Consider the following 15,995-nt stretch of genomic DNA (forward strand, 5'->3'; position numbering starts at 1 on the left):
TGATCCGCAATAAACTTGTGATCCAACACACTCCTCTTCGACGGGCTACTGACGCTCTTTTCAAAATGTCTGGTGACTTGTAGCTTTGGCGGCCGCTTAGCCGCCCACAGGACTGGGACGTCATCTCCGCCTTCATCGCCGACCTTCGCTCGATGGCCGTCCGACTGTCGTCGCTGCCCGTCCGCCTCCTCCGGAGCCAGACTAGACGCCTGTTGTGTGCTCCGGCGTCCTTTTTTCCTTTTTGTTTGGGCTTGTTGAGTTGTGCCCTCAGCAGAACCTTTTGTACTTCCTTTTGTGAGACTTGGGTGTGTGTTTGAACTAGTCCATGTATGTGTGCTCTTTGGCGGTTTACTTTATTTATAAAGCAGGGCAAAAGCCTTTTTCGGTAAACATTTGCATGTAGGGAGGCGTTAGCACTTGCAGAGGATCTTCAGGTGACAAACTTGACAGTTGCTTCGGACTGCCAAGGTGTGGTACTAGACTTAAACCAAGGAACAGGAGGGCTGCACTCGGCTATTATACATGAAATAATGGGACGAAGAAGCACTTTCGCTTCGGTTTCTTTCGTTTTTGAGCGTAGAAATCATAATTTCAAGGCTTACAATCTTGTTAAGTTCGCTTGTAATTTAGGGCTGGTCGGCATGTTTGGCTGGGAGTCCCTCATGACCAACATCGTGTACCTATGAACATTGGTATTATCTAATAAAGTGGCGAGATTTCTTAAAAAAAAAACTAACTTGTCTTAAAAAAAGGCAAGCTGCACTAACAATAATATTACGAGCGAAAAAAAGATTCAGCCACTTCCACTCCTCGGAGGTGCATGCCACTTCCACTCGATGGGAGGTGATCCAGAGAAGATGGAGTTGCTGGCTTGCAAAAGGACGGTGGAGCTGGCGGAGGAATTCAACATTACTAGCTTGCACATCGAGATGGATTGCCTGGAGGTGGTCCGCAAGATTCAGAATGAGGAAGCCGATCTCTCCGTGCTGGGGCCGATGATCAGAGAGGTGAAAAACATGCTGGCAAAGAAAGAAAGATGGAAGGTGACTTGGGTAAGGAGAACGGCGAACGGCGCTGCGCACGGGTTGGCCAAGGAGGGGGTAACAAATAATATTAGTAAGATTTGGGTGCAAGCACCACCAGACTGTATTCTTCACATTATTTCGGCAGAAATTCCTGCCTTTCATGAATAAATAGAGATGCGGTTGATTTAAAAAAAAAAGATTCAGCCGACCTATCCGACGCAAGGGGCTGCATCATGCTCATCGGATGCATCGCGCCGAGGCGGCAGCCAAGCTCCTGCTCGGCTCGTCCGAGGCGCAAATCTTGGCAACAGCGACGCCTGTTTTCTTGCTTTTCGTGATTATGTCGAACCTGATACGATGCCCCGCGTCCGCCTATATAAGGATTCGGAGCACTGCCACTCCATTCATTCACCGGTGCGAGACAAAGGCCTTTGATCTGTGCTTGCAATGGCGTCCGCCGGACGGTCGCTCCTCTACGGCCTGCTGGTGCTGGTGCTGGCCCTCCTCTGCGGCGGCGCTCTGGCGGCTCCGCCGAAGCGCTACCTCTCCGTCAGCCTCGACCAGGTGGTCGCCTCCAAGGCTCGAGCCCAGTGCTATGATCCCTCCTCGTTTTCAGGTATGGGTCAGAGCACTAGTATACCTGTACAAAAATACACCAAAGAAAAGGTATGGAGTACTACGGGTGTGAAATTACCGTAGAAACTTCTGATGCTTCGTTTAGAAAAAAAAAAGAGATGTTGCTGCTTTCTCGGGAGTGTGATTTTTCTACCATGCACGAGATATATCATGCATGCGTTCACCATCTGTCTTTACTTTGAGATTTGTGGCGCGTTTTCTGTTTTTTGATACATTTTGTCTTGTTTGAAAATATTATGACACATTTTAAAAGAAGAAAATCAATGAAAATGTTCGGCGACAGTATGGAATAAAACAAATTTTGTCACACAAACTAAAGAACGTGTTTTTTTTAGGATCCAAGAACGTGTGATATGAATCGCAAAGCAGAGACAGAAATAATTTCCATACTTTTCTCACAAAAAAAGAAGAAATTATTTCCATCCATGCCGGGCTCTCGGTGACAACTCGCCTGGGCAACTCCGCACAAAACATCTAGAGTGTGAAGCAAATCTATACATATACAGCTACATCTTTTTTTTTTTGAGAAATATATACAGCTATATCCATCCACTAGATCACTACGCGTCTAATACGCCGAAAGCTTTAATTTAGGCACAAATAGTTTTTGGAATGTTATAAGAACAAAAACATTTACTTTTATCATTATTACAGAAAGAGCAATACATATATGTAACATGTGATATGTAAATGATTGACAGGCGAGACTTCTGGCAACAAGTTCGCCATCCATCCATCTTGCAGCACGGCCGAGCAGGCGGGACGCAATCGCAACATCGCCAACCACGACAGAGCCCGACTGAGCACCATCCGCCAAAGGTCTTACCCTTCAGCCATGCCTCCGATGGCCATGCCTCCGATCCCTCCGTTCATTTTCCCGCCAAGCCCCACACCAGGTTCAGCACCAGCAAAGGGCATGCCTCCGATGTTACCAGTCATCGCCTTCCCTCCGATGTTCTTTCCGCCAAATCCCGCACCATCAGAGGGGATGCCTCCAGTCCCAGCCGTAGCCTTCCCTCCGATATACTTCCCGCCGGCCCCTGCACCAGCGGAGGGGCCGTCCGTCACCATCCCGGACGTGCCGGGGACCAGCGGCTACAACATAACGGAGTTCATCGTCATAGTTGGCTTCGGCACGCCGCCTCAGCCATCTGCTCTGCTGTTCGACACCGGCAGCGACCTGTCGTGGGTCCAGTGCCAGCCGTGCGCCGCCGGACACTGTTACCAACAACGCGACCCGCTTTTCGACCCGACCAAATCCTCCACCTACGAAGTCGTGCGATGCGGTACGCCAAAGTGCTCGGTGGCCGGCGGCATGTGCAACGGCACCACCTGCCTCTACCGCGTCGGCTATGGCGACGGCTCGTCCACGTCTGGTGCGCTCTCACAGGAGACGCTGACGTTCTCCTCATCGCGTACCTTCTCCAGCTTCCCGTTCGGATGCGGCACCACCAACCTGGGCGACTTTGGCAGCGTCGACGGGCTGCTTGGCCTTGGCCGTGGCCAGCTTTCGCTGGCCTCGCAAACGGCGTCCTCCTACGACGGCACCTTCTCCTACTGCCTGCCGTCTCACAACATGTCGAGGCCCGGGTTCCTCAGCATCGGCGCCGCCCCGGACACCGGCAAGGTCCAGTACACGGCGATGATCAAGAAGCCGGAGTACCCGTCCTTCTACTTCGTGGAGCTCGCGTCCATCAACATCGGTGGCTACGTCCTGCCGGTGCCGCCATCCGTGTTCACCAGCAAGGGCACCCTGCTCGACTCCGGCACCACCCTCACGTACATCCCCTCGAAGGCCTACGCCTTGCTCCGCGACCGCTTCAAGTTCACCATGAAGGGGAATAAGCCGGCGCCGCCCTTCGAAGAACTCGACACCTGCTACGACTTCTCCGGCCAGAGCGCCATCGTCATACCGGGGGTGTCGTTTAACTTCAGCGACGGAGCCGTGTTCGACCTCGACTTCTACGGGATCATGATGTTCCCTGATGAGGTAGCGCAGCCGGCCTACGGGTGCCTCGCGTTCGCGGCGGGCGATGATGATTCCTTCTCCATCATCGGCAACACGCAGCAGCGTTCCGCCGAGGTGATCTACGACGTTGCAGCTGAGAAGATTGGTTTTGTTCCCTTCAGTTGCTGATTTCCTTCCTGGTAGAAAAGAAGTGACCCACGCTTATCGATCGCCACTCTATGTCCTACCGTGTACTCCCTATGTAAACTAATATAAAAACATTTAGATCACTATTTTAATATTCTAAACGCTCTTATATTAATTTACGGAGGGAATACTTTTTATCGATTTCCAACTATGAATAAAGGGGTTGAGGCGGTGGGTGCATATGGAAAAAGTTTGCCTTCACCCAGCTGATTTGAGAACAATTTCGCTAAGTCTATGAGACTTCGTTATGTCTCAGTCAATATTATATTCCTTAGATTTTGCATTGAGATTCATATAATTTTTCTTCTTCTTACATACTATTCCCTCTATTTCAAAATAAGGCTCTGTTTGATAGCAAAGTATTTTCTATGTATTTTGAAAATACTACAGTTTTTAGAAATACCATGGTTTTAATTACTGTGAGCTGTTTGGTGAGAACAAAAAACTGTAGTATTAATACCATAGTTTTTCCAATACCATGGTATTTTCTCTGCATATAAAAAAGAACCTCCGACCTTTTTTTTAAAAACAGAGAAGACGAAAGAACGAGCGTTATCTTCAACTCACTCCCAACCCATCACTAGTAGAAAAAGGGTCAAACGTGAAGCACATTAGTGCCGGTTTGAATTAGAGTCGGCACTAATGTGTACATTAGTGCCGGTTCGTGGCGGCGATCAATAGTACCGATTCGTGGCGAACCTTTAGTACCGGTTCATGCCACGAACCGGTACTAAAGAGGCTGCATCAGCCTGCGGTCAGACTATGGCCCCACCATCACCATTTAGTGCCGGTTCTTCCCACGAACCGGTACTAATGAGTTTATGGCAAGCTGTTTTTAGTCCCACCTCGCCAAGAGAGAGGCAGTATGAGCGGTTTATAAGCCGTGAGTGCACAGACAATGATAAAGAGTTGCAGTGCTCACCTACATGTTGATTAGCTTCAAGCCTTGCAGAATAGCATAGATTGCACTGAGCTATGTGCAGTGCAGTCTACACTATTCCGAATGGCTTGAAGCAAATTAACCACCATTGCACCTCTTTTTTATTTTTAGTAACTTATTTAAACTCCGGACTTTTTTTGTGTTCAGTATGCAGCATTTAAAGCGGCGTCATCAATTTCCAACATGTTCTGACATCATTTGTTGTTTTCCGGTCATTTACCTAATTTTTTAGAGAGCGAAATGACCGTGAAATTGAAAATCACTACAAAATGAATTCTGAAAATGTTGAAACTTGGCATGGTATCATCATATCACTCGCATAACATGCGCGAAAAAGTAGAGAGGGTCACGGCAAAAACTGGACGCACTTCGTGTACAAACTGGACAAACTCTTTCCGAGTATCAGGGTTTCGGAGTCCGGAGTGGGTACTAATGTGCATCCCACCAATCAGGAAGAATCACACGGATCGTGTGTTTCTTTCTAGCTCTTGCGAGTCGTTGGATCAAGAGTGTGTTTCTTCCTAGCTCATGTGAGTCGTTGGATCGAAACTACCACAATCACTTTGTGAGCCAGACGACCCTATATATAGCTAGCCCACCTCTCGCCTTCCCTGCATAAGTCTTTCAGTTCATCGACTACATACATCTACCAGTTCATCGACTGCATACATCTACCAGTTCATCGACTGAATACAAATCATTCGGATTCGCCATCATACGTCCAACCGTGCATTTGATATGCATATATATGCATCACGAGCCACGGTTGGGCTGTATGATGGCGATACCGATTGGTTTGTTCTAGATCCGACATAAAAGGTTTGATACAACTTCTTTTTTGTGACATAAGAGCTATCTCTCCTCCTACCTATTTTAGTTACACAACTACTTATTTGTGCCAAATTTTCACTTTTGTTGTTGCTCTTGCATCATAAGCATCCATGTTAACTGGACTTACAAGTAATGCAATTTAACCAAACTATCTTGTGATCTTCGCCAAGAGAGAGGCAGTATGAGCGGTTTATAAGCCGTGAGTGCACAGACATTGACGAAAGAGTAGAGAGGGTCACGGCAAAAACTGGACGCACTTCGTGTACAAATTGGACAAACTCTTTCCGAGTATCAGGGTTTCGGACTATACAAAAATAAATAATGCAGAAAATAAAAAAACCATACAAAAAAATTACTCAAAAATAAATAGAAGAAAATAAATAATGCAGAAAAGAAAAAACTACATAAAAACTACTCAAAAATAAATAAAAGAAAATAAGTAATGCAGAAAAGAAAAAACTATATAAATGTTGAAACTTGACATGGTATCATCATATCACCCGCATAGCATGCGCGAAAGAGTAGAGAGGGTCACGGCAAAAACTGGACGCACTTCATGTACAAATTGGACAAACTCTTTCCGAGTATCAGGGTTTCGGACTATACAAAAATAAATAATGCAGAAAATAAAAAAACCATACAAACAAATTACTCAAAAATAAATAGAAGAAAATAAATAATGCAGAAAAGAAAAAACTATATAAAAACTACTCAAAAATAAATAAAAGAAAATAAGTAATGCAGAAAAGAAAAAACTATATAGCAAAATTGTTGGCACACTGTCCTATGGGTCTACCAGACCTAGGGTGTGCAAATGCAGGCCCAGGAGGGCCAGCAGACCTATAGGGCAGCGTGCCCTAATTAATTAGGCCCAGAAGCCTGCTATATAGAGGAGTTCGAAGAGGTAGCCGCGGTTGGGTTTATAAACCAGTGCGGCTGCCCTTCGTCGGGCGAGGTGGGACTAAACTTTGGGGTGGCAGCGCAAGGCCTTTAGTACCGGTTGGTGGCTCCAACCGGTACTAAAGGCCCCCCCTTTAGTACCGGTTGGAGCCACCAACCGATACTAAAGGTCTGCTCTTCCCGCCTCTTTGCCTGGCCAAAATAGGCCTTTAGTACCGGTTGGTGGCTTCAACCGGTACTAAAGGCTCACCCTATATATACAGCACTTACGAAATTTCAGTTATATCTCCCCACTTCTTTCGTCAACCTCTCGCGCGCCGCTCCCGTCATCGCCGCCCGTCGCCCATCGTCGTCGTCGTCGTCCCCGCCGCCGCCCCGAACGCCGCGCGCCGCCGTCCGTCGTCGTCCCGCGACGCGGTCCCGTCGTCGTCCCGCGCCGCCGTCCGTACGTATCTCGCTCTCTCCTTGCGCGTACCCGGCCGCCGCGCCGCGCGCCGCCGTCCGTCCCCGCCACCGTCCCGAACGCCGGCGCCCCCGCCCCGTACGCCGCCGCCCCCGCTCGTACGTACGGGGCGGCGCGCATGCACACACACACACATGCATATACCACACACGCATACACACACATACACACATACGTACACACATATACGTATACACACACATACACACACATTTTTTTTCTTATTTTCTGTTTTTCAGAAAAGTTAATTAGATGATCGAATGTTAGATTAATGTCGAATGTTAGATGAATTAGCTAGATAGAAAAATTTTCGAACTAGAGATTAGAACTAGTTGAATAATTAATATAACTAGTTTATTTTTAGTAAGAAAATTTAGGTATATGAGATTTGAACTAGTTGAATAATTAATATAACTAGTTTATTTTTAGTAAGAAAATTTAGGTATATGAGATTTGAAAGTGTTAGATTAATGTCGAATGTTAGATGAATTAAATAGTAAAGTTAAATATATAGTAATGTCAATTGAATATATAGTTAGATATATTAATGTCAAATGTTAGGTGAATATATATTTGGCTAGATATAGGTGTTTAATGTTTCACCTATATGAACATAGGAAATGTCATCTGACGATGAAAAAGATTTTATTTTGTGCGAACACTATGAAGACCAGCGCGGCCTGTGCGACCAAAATTTCCTTGTTGATGGTAGGCGCTTCAGCATCAAGCTGGATGAGACATTCGAAGTTGATACAGTAAGTCACTTTGTCAATTATTATTTGAATGCAAAACTTATGCTTCATTTGCTTCAACTTATAATTTTAAATTTTCACTATTCTACTATAGCGCATCCCCTGCCATGCAAGAATTTTTGTCTTGGATAAGATATGTTTTAGTGCTATAGATGATATGGAGGTAAAGAGAGTTTACTTGAAGACGGAGCATGGGTATACTTTCAACGTCAAATTATATAATGGAGACACATACACCCATTTTGAATGCAAAACTTGACAAGCACTATGCAAGGCTTATGCATTTAAGCCTGATATGGTTGTCACCTTTGATATTCGTCCGGAAGATGATATTGAAGGTAATATAGACATCTGGCTCGATGTGCAAACGCCTCCAGTTCTACCATTTGGTGAGTTTTTCTCAACCATGCATGCATATGTTTATGTCTTTCATACAGTTTATTCAAAAATAGTTGACAACTAATTTGTATTGTCAGCTTATTTCGGTTCAAGCAAACATGTCCGGCGCTTGGTAGACAGGACCTACTACTGCCCCGGGGCTCAACTAAACTGCGAGGAGATAAATCATTATGTTTCATGGCTTGAGGATCTTAATACTGTCAAGACAAATTTTTTTCCTAAACTTAGAAATGTTAGTACTCAAAACGTGCGACCAATGGTGATCGTATTGAACTACGGTCACATCTATAATCAAAAGATGGTAAGATATTTGTCCTTAATTAGTGCATCTTTTGCATACATTATTTTTGAAGCTAAACTTTCATTGCTTAGTATATTAATTACTATACGATGTTGTTCAACAGGGACTTTCGATGACAGTTGTGCCTCAGTGGATCGAGACAAAAGGTCGCATGTCAATGGTTAGCTTACGACCAAGATTTCCTACATTGCACATGAGTGCATTCAGGATTTCTGAAAGCGAAGAATGCTTAATAGTGAAAGATTGGAGCAAAATTGTTAACGATCGCAGAGAAGTACTAGGGGGCAGTAAGGTGAAGCGCAACCCAAGATTAGGAGACAGATTCATCTGCATGCTCCAGTATGATGAATCAGGAGAGCTATACATGTTCTTTGCTATTCTACCTGAGAGGGAGCAGCAGGATCAGTAGCTACTAGTTCATGCTCTTAATTAGTACTTGTCTCATGTCCGTGTCCTGAACTTCGATCTTGGTGACGATTATGTTGAACTTGATGATATCTTTGCTTCTGTTACAAAGTGAATGTTTCCCCTTTAAGCTAGCCAGCGTTGATGATGATTAGATAGCTAGCGCGGTAATGACTATGATGATTAAATAGTGGTAATTAGACGACTACGATGATTTTTAGCTAGCTAGAGTTTATTTATTAATTAATATGCGATGATGATGATGATGATGACGACTACAACTCATTATGACGTAAAACAATCCTAAATTAAATTGATAACACAAATTTAATTAAAAAATACAAAATAAAACAAAAACCCACAACCATTTAGTACCGGTTGGTGTTACCAACCGGTACTAAAGGGCTCCCGGCCCCCGGAGCTGGCTCGTGCCACGTGGTTCCCCTTTAGCACCGGTTCGTGCTGAACCGGTACTAAAGAGGGGGGCTTTAGTGCCGAAACGTTAGTGCCGGTTCCATAACCGACACTAAAGGCCCTTACAAACCAGTGCTAATGGCCCGTTTTCTACTAGTGCATCATCACCGCCTGTCCTCTTGGAAAAAATATTAGTACACTGTCCTTCATTGCTTGCTACTTCCGATTGCCGCTGCTTCCGATTTTTCCTACTGAAGTCATCTCATCCCAATCTGTGTTCCCTACATTTCCAGATCCTCATCTAGCGAAAGTGTGTGGGGATTTGATTTTGTTTTTGCTATGTATGCTGGACTTGCCAGGTCAAGATGGACTGATCACGTTCTTGCTGCACGTGATGGTATGTGTGGTAATCGACAACCAACTCCTTTTTATCAGTGTAATATGGAGCTTGTGTATGGTGTGTTCATATTGGTTGTTCGGCTAGTGCATGGTCGTACTAGTTTGTGCATGGCCGTACATCAGCTTGGAACTTCTAGCTAGCTAGCAATGAGCGTGTTTGTAACTGCAGCGTATAAACCTTTTGCCAAACAGGTCCACAGTATTCTTAATACTTCAAAATTCGCTGTAATGTCAAAACTATGATATTTTATACCTACTTGTTAAATTACTATAGTTTTCCAATACTTTAGTTTTTCAATACTTCGCTATCAAATACAGCCTAAGTGTCTCAAGCTTAGTACAACTTTGTACTAGAGTTAGTACAAAGTTGAGACGCTTATTTTAAGACGGAGGGAGTATGTCACTTGACTGAAACTTGTTTAATTCTTAGTCGACTGAGACCTAGCTACACCCATTTGAGAAGAATTCCCCGTCGCCCTCACAACCGACCATGTCTCCTGTCCTATCATGCAAGAGTTGTGTAGTATTTATTTGTCTATAGATGGCCCTATTTTGTACTTAAGCACGCCCATGGCCTCACATAAAACTTATATACTCAAACCTCGTTGTTCGCATTGATATGAAAAACGTTTGCATTCACCCAACTGATTTGAGAAGAATTCTCGGTCGCCCCCACAACCGGCCATTTCTCCCGTCCTATCATGCATCTTGTTCCAAGAGTTACGTAAGTATTTATTCGTCTAAATGACCCTATTTTGCACTTAAGTGCATCCATGGCCCTGTGAAAAATTTATATGCTCGTCTCTTCCCCCTTGAGAAACGACTATCCACTAGGCGCGTTCTCTACGTAAGACAGGCCAACCGGCTTGCCGTCTTTGACGATCAATGGTCAACGGTCATCGCTCTGCCTGCCGGACACGTCCTTCTGATATCCGCCACAGCGTTGTCACCACTAACATTGTATGCCACAACCTTTTAGTCACAATTGAATCATGTTGTTGCCGTTAACCGTGTCAGGCACACTAGCACCATGTTAGCCCGCCTGACAATCACGCACGCGCTAGACCAATGGCCGTGTCACCGATATCTAAAACGACATATGAGAAGACGTGTTTGTTTTGTTTCAGACGCCACACAAGGTGTCGTGACAGTTTTAAGCAATGTGTCAAACAATAAGTCGTCTTCCTTTGCCATTGACCGCACATCTGTAGTGGTATCCCTTCTTTTGAGCAGTGTGACGACCAACAGAAACCGTCAAAACAACATTTCTTTTTTCTTGCAGAACACCGCTCTTGATTGGGCTTTGATCCCCTCGCATCGAACCTCTCTTGTGCCGTCATTTATTAGGGTTTAAAACTTTGGTTTTTGTTATATTGTTTAGCCTTCACTATAATTTGCATCCACAAGAGATGACTTGTCAGATCATCGGTGGAACCCCAACTTGTTCATCTATTCTGTGTGTTTAGTTTATTATCTGCAATTTCATATTGCAAGTTACTGTAGTTCTTGCCGATTCTCCGCTTGCTTGCGGACCTCAAACCTCGTTGTTCACATTGATCGTGCCTACTGCACATCGAAGATTGGTTTAGCGATTGCAAATGTGTGTCGTCGGGTAGGGTATCGTCGGGTCGTCTAAGTCAAATTCCACCGAATCGATTGCTATCCCCACTCGTCGAAAGTCGGGCTGCCACCACATCAGTGCCACCTTCCTCCCTTCCCGCCGCCGAGCTTGTCTTCCCCGACGAGACGTGGCCATGGAGGGCAAGACCGTTCATGCTTGACGTGGGGTAGGGGGAGTCTTTAGAGGAACTGCATGTGTGCCCCTTGTTCCCGACCGGCGGTTCCACCATGGCACTCTAGTCTGGTCAACCCAAGTGACTTGGCAATGGCCACCATCTCGAAGGCAGGGCCGGGCCTATAGTTGTAAAATGTGTGCAGCCCGCACAGGGCCTCTAAATTTTTGGGGCCCCAAAATTTGTATATAGGCCTAGTATTTAGAAAAAATTGTCATAGCAGGCCCTGGGCCATTGGGTGCTGGACGCTGCTGCTCGTTTGCTCGATCGATTACCCTAAAGAAAAAAGTCTGCTCGATCGATCTTCCTTAAAAAAAATGCTGCTCGATGCCTCGATCGAGAAGGAAACGGGATCTCGGTCCCAAAGAAAAAAAAGAGATCATGGACTAGATCGATCACAAAACCGTAATAGCAGGTGCGGCGGCGTCGTTACAGGAAACGGGATCGGCTCCTTCGCGGCTTCGCCTCATGCCCTCAACCTTCATCGTATCGCCTTATGCCTTCAGCCCTCATCGTATCAATCGGCAAGCCGCACGCAATTCACGCCTCTGCAGTTCTTGCCTTCCTCTCTCCTAAGTTCTAGACTCGTCGCCTCGTCGGATCGATCTCGCCTCGTCAAATCGACTGGCGATCGACTCCAAGTGCTTCACGGCTTCAAAACAGGTTCCAACTCCTAATTTCTAATTTCTAATTTCATAAATCCTAATTAACTTTTGACAGGGATCGTTAGAGATCGGTTCTTGCCTCCTTGTTAAACAACACAGTTTAGTATTATGCAAACGGGAGTTGAATAGGTATGATTTTTTACATATCCAATTATTTTGTAAGACAGTATATTATATACATTATAACAGCTCATTAGTTCATTTTAGTAAAATAGGGCCCATTCTTTAGTTTCGCACAGGGCCCGGAATTTACCGGCCCGGCCCTGCTTGAAGGACCTCTTGGGCACACTGCATCCGGACGCTTCCAACTTGGCAATGCACGTCGGGGACATGGCGACAACGTCCACCCAAGACGACGCAAGAGGTGCAGTGGCAAGCAAATATGGCGGTGTCTTCTCTACGGCAACGACAACTACTGCACACAGGGCGGTGCGTTCTCTACACCGTCAACAATGGCCTTCAAGGAGGCGCTACCTGTGCTGCAGCTCAATGACGACGACCGGCGGTTCATGGATCACGAACGCCCCGGAAGGTCGGCGATGCTAACAAGCTGCTCGACACCTGATGGCCTACGCAGTTTGGTGTATCGGTCGATATACAGCACCTGCAAACAAGCAAGATGCCGAGGCAGCATAAAACAGTAACTTAATTATGTAGCTGCTGCATATCCATCAGCTAGCTAGGCGGAGATAACTCCACTCCACACTTACACATCACCTGCGACTCTTCTGAGCCTTATTTCTGAAGACCAACCTTCAATATACTGGTAACATGCATGCGATGCATAGATAGATGCATGCATGCTACGTGCTGCTTTGAGTGGCTTGATCGATCAGCAGCGGTTGTCGACGAACCCGACCTTGCCTCCAATCAGATCGTAGACCACCTCCGTGTACGCCTGAGCCAGCGACCCGATGACGGAGACGCCCGACCCGTACGCCGGCGCCGGCGCGAACGCGAGGCACGCCACCGAGAAGATGTTGTGGGGGTTGCTGAAGTACATCATCTGCTCGATCCCGAGCTCCAGGCTCGCCCCGCCCTGGAAGCTGAGCGTGATGATCGGCACTTCGAGAGTGTTCAGTCCGGTGAAGTCGTAGCACGTGTCGAGCTCGCCTGACGACGGCGCCACCTTGTAATTGCTCATCCACGCCCTGAACACCTCGCGCAGGTCCTCGTACACGTAAGGCTTCAGGTAGGTGAAGGTCGTCTGCACCTCGATCAGCGCGTCGCTGGCGAGCGGCTCGGTGGGGATCAGGAGCTCAGTCCCGCCGATGCGCACGCCGGTGAGCTTCAGGAAGTACAGGTTCCGGCGGGGGAATCTGCTGTACAGGGTGGCATAGCTCACGCGGCGGCCGGCGAGCTCCGGCCGGGTGGTGCCCAAGGAGAGGAAGCCCTGGGACTCGGCGCCCCTAGGCAGGCAGTAGGAGAAGGCGACCGTGTCTGGGGACAGACTGACCTGTGAGGCCAGCGAGTAGCGGTTCCTGCTGAGGTCGAGGACTCCCGACGTGCCGTCGGTCGGTACCTCGCTCATCATCTCCAGGCAAAGGAACCTGAAGCCGCGCACGTGGACCGACGGCGCCACCGTGAGGGTGTCCTTCTCCATGGTGGCGTTCAACACGAGGGAGCCGTTGTGTGTCACGCGGAACGTGCAGCCGGGGGTGGTGCAACGGGTAGAGGGGCAGCCTTCCCATGTCCTGCCGCATGGAATGTCGTAAAGGGTTGATGACAGGGAGTGGGACGGGTTGAAGACCTTGTCGCAGGGGTCCCCGGCGGCGCATGGCTTGCACTGGAGAAGCGTGGCTCCGACGGTGGCCGTGTCGAATCCGACGGTGATGTTCTGCGCCGGAGTACCCAAGCCGACGACGACGTGGTATTCCGCTGCGTCCGGAAGATCCACCAGGGGGGTGCCGGTTGAGGGGATCGTCAGACCAGGGCTGTCCGCTGAGTCGTCGAGGAGCCCGCGCAGGCGGAGGGCGTCGCGGCTGGAGGCGTCGCCGACCGAGGGCATGCTCTGGCTCAGACCGGCGGCAGAAGGAGAGCACGGGCTCAGCCGATGCGTCACAGGCAATCCATTACCATCTCCTGCAAGATGTAGACAAGTTGTAGCATAAATTAAACGAACACATTTGCAAGCACATGACGAACATATTACAATGGTTCTGAATTCTCACCAGAAGGGTCGGAGGAGCAGGTCGATGGTTTCTTGGACTCCTGGGACGAACGGGTGATGACATGCTTCCCACCATTGATGGAGCCTGTGCGGTAGGAACTGCCGAGATGAGGAGAAAGAACGAGCAAGCACAAGAGCAGACAGGGAACGGCGGAAGCCATTGTAGCTAGTAGAGATCGGAAGCCGGGTGGTGGTTGCATGGTACCTGGCGGAAGCCTCCCTATATATAGCCATGAATGAGCACATGAGGTACGTCGAGGACGTCAGCATTGTTCTTGTTTTAGCAGCTGGGTTCTTCTATGACGACTGATTGTGATATCAGATATGTAAGTGGGCATACAAAATGGTTATTCTCAGTCTTGGGCATGTGGTTTCTCTTGTCTATATGCTTCCCCGATCAGCCCAAAGCGTCGCGCACGTATAAACAGCGTGTTCATACGTAAATAGATCGGGATTAACGTCCGTGTGGTTCCAACAGGGATGCCAAAATTACACGGCTAGCCGGCAGATATATATATCAGTACCTTCATCACTGGTTGCAAAAGTTGGACTCTTTTTCCCTCCACATAGTTAAGGTGTTGTTACCTTTGCATCCTAATTGGCTTAAACCTTCATTGCCGGTCGCAAAAGTAGTTCTTTTTTACATAGGACATTGTTACCTTGCATCGGCCAGGTGTCTCGGCACTCCATCACCATTTTGATCGTCTGCGCTCCTATGCATCATGCTTGTCTCGTTATTACCTGGTAGACACTTCAAACATGATGGAATGGTAAAAAGATACTACATCTGTTTTAAAATCTCTACTTTTAATGAAGCAGTTGGTTCACACTACTTTTTTATCCCACCAATACATTTAAACCGGATTTTATTCACCGTCTATTTAAACCCATTTTATTTGCTAAGCTCTACTTCTAATGTCTGAGTTGGTGAATAGCATCCACGGTTTATTTTTGCTGAGTTTTTTTTTCGTCTCCTTCCCCACCCCATCGGTTTAGTTTCGCGTCACCTTTTCACACAACGAAAAAAATCTGAACGTATTAGAACTTTCCATACTGATCTCTACTCCTAATGTCTGAGTTGGTGAATAGCATTCACGGTTTATTTTCGCTGGTTTATTTTCGTCCCCTTCCCACCCCACCGGTTTAGTTTCGCGTCACCCTCTCACACAACGAAAAAACTTTTCATACTGATGCAAGTTAGTATTTAGTAACGTATTTATGTAAAAGAATCAATTACGATCAATCTCTATAGATCAAATTTAAATTAATTAACCTTATCTTAAATCGCTCGATCGAATTAATTAGGAAACAAAATAACCAATCGTGGATCTCCTAATCAAATATGTGAGGCATTATTTCCATCTATTTGTCAGCCGAATCAGACGTGAGGCATTCTTTCCAACGAAAACGGCGCACGGCCCCTGCTCACCGGCTCACCATGCCGTCGTTGCCTTGCTATCCTCTCCACTTCGCCATAGCACTCGCTGCCCACACGCACCATCAAGCAACCTCCACTGTGCCCACATGCCTCGGCCATGCAACCTCGACGTCCATGGCAAGGTGGCTGTCGGCTGGTGGAGGTAAGGCTGAGCGGCTGGGATCTGGTGGTCGGCCGGCTAGGCACCTGAGGCGGATGTCCCTGGCCTCAGAAGTGCGGACGCGAGGTCATGTGGTGGCCTTGCCGGAGGAGGTCCGGCCAGAGCTGGGAGCCATGGAGGGCGGGTGGTGCAGGGTGGCCCTGGCCTGG

At 47.2% G+C, this 15,995-nt stretch overlaps 2 protein-coding genes across 2 annotated transcripts; one reads left to right on the forward strand and one right to left on the reverse strand.

The window, feature by feature from the left end:
* Positions 1–1,472: 1,472 nt before the first annotated feature.
* LOC125518656 (aspartyl protease family protein At5g10770-like) lies at positions 1,473–3,798 on the forward strand. Its single transcript, XM_048683476.1, has 3 exons — positions 1,473–1,641; positions 2,363–2,937; positions 3,052–3,798. The coding sequence occupies exons 1-3, from the start codon at positions 1,473–1,475 to the stop codon at positions 3,796–3,798; spliced, it is 1,491 nt and encodes a 496-aa protein (XP_048539433.1).
* Positions 3,799–12,910: 9,112 nt separating this feature from the next.
* LOC125525946 (aspartyl protease family protein At5g10770-like) lies at positions 12,911–14,409 on the reverse strand. The gene is made up of 2 exons (XM_048690947.1): positions 14,301–14,409; positions 12,911–14,160 (listed from the first exon to the last, which is right to left on the reverse strand). Exons 1-2 carry the CDS (start codon positions 14,407–14,409, stop codon positions 12,911–12,913), a joined length of 1,359 nt encoding a protein of 452 aa, XP_048546904.1.
* Between the last annotated feature and the right edge of the window lie 1,586 nt (positions 14,410–15,995).

Source organism: Triticum urartu, chromosome 7, assembly GCF_003073215.2.
Source record: "Triticum urartu cultivar G1812 chromosome 7, Tu2.1, whole genome shotgun sequence".
Classification (NCBI taxonomy): Eukaryota; Viridiplantae; Streptophyta; class Magnoliopsida; order Poales; family Poaceae; genus Triticum; species Triticum urartu.

Coding starts and splice junctions, on each gene's coding strand:
- LOC125518656 (XM_048683476.1), top strand. CDS start 1,473: ATGGCGTCCGCCGGACGGTCGCTCCTCTACGGCCTGCTGGTGCTGGTG. Junction 1,642..2,362: donor TGATCCCTCCTCGTTTTCAG/GTATGGGTCAGA, acceptor AATGATTGACAG/GCGAGACTTCTGGCAACAAG. Junction 2,938..3,051: donor AATCCTCCACCTACGAAGTC/GTGCGATGCGGT, acceptor GCGCTCTCACAG/GAGACGCTGACGTTCTCCTC.
- LOC125525946 (XM_048690947.1), bottom strand. CDS start 14,409: ATGGCTTCCGCCGTTCCCTGTCTGCTCTTGTGCTTGCTCGTTCTTTCT. Junction 14,161..14,300: donor TGGGAAGCATGTCATCACCC/GTTCGTCCCAGG, acceptor TACATCTTGCAG/GAGATGGTAATGGATTGCCT.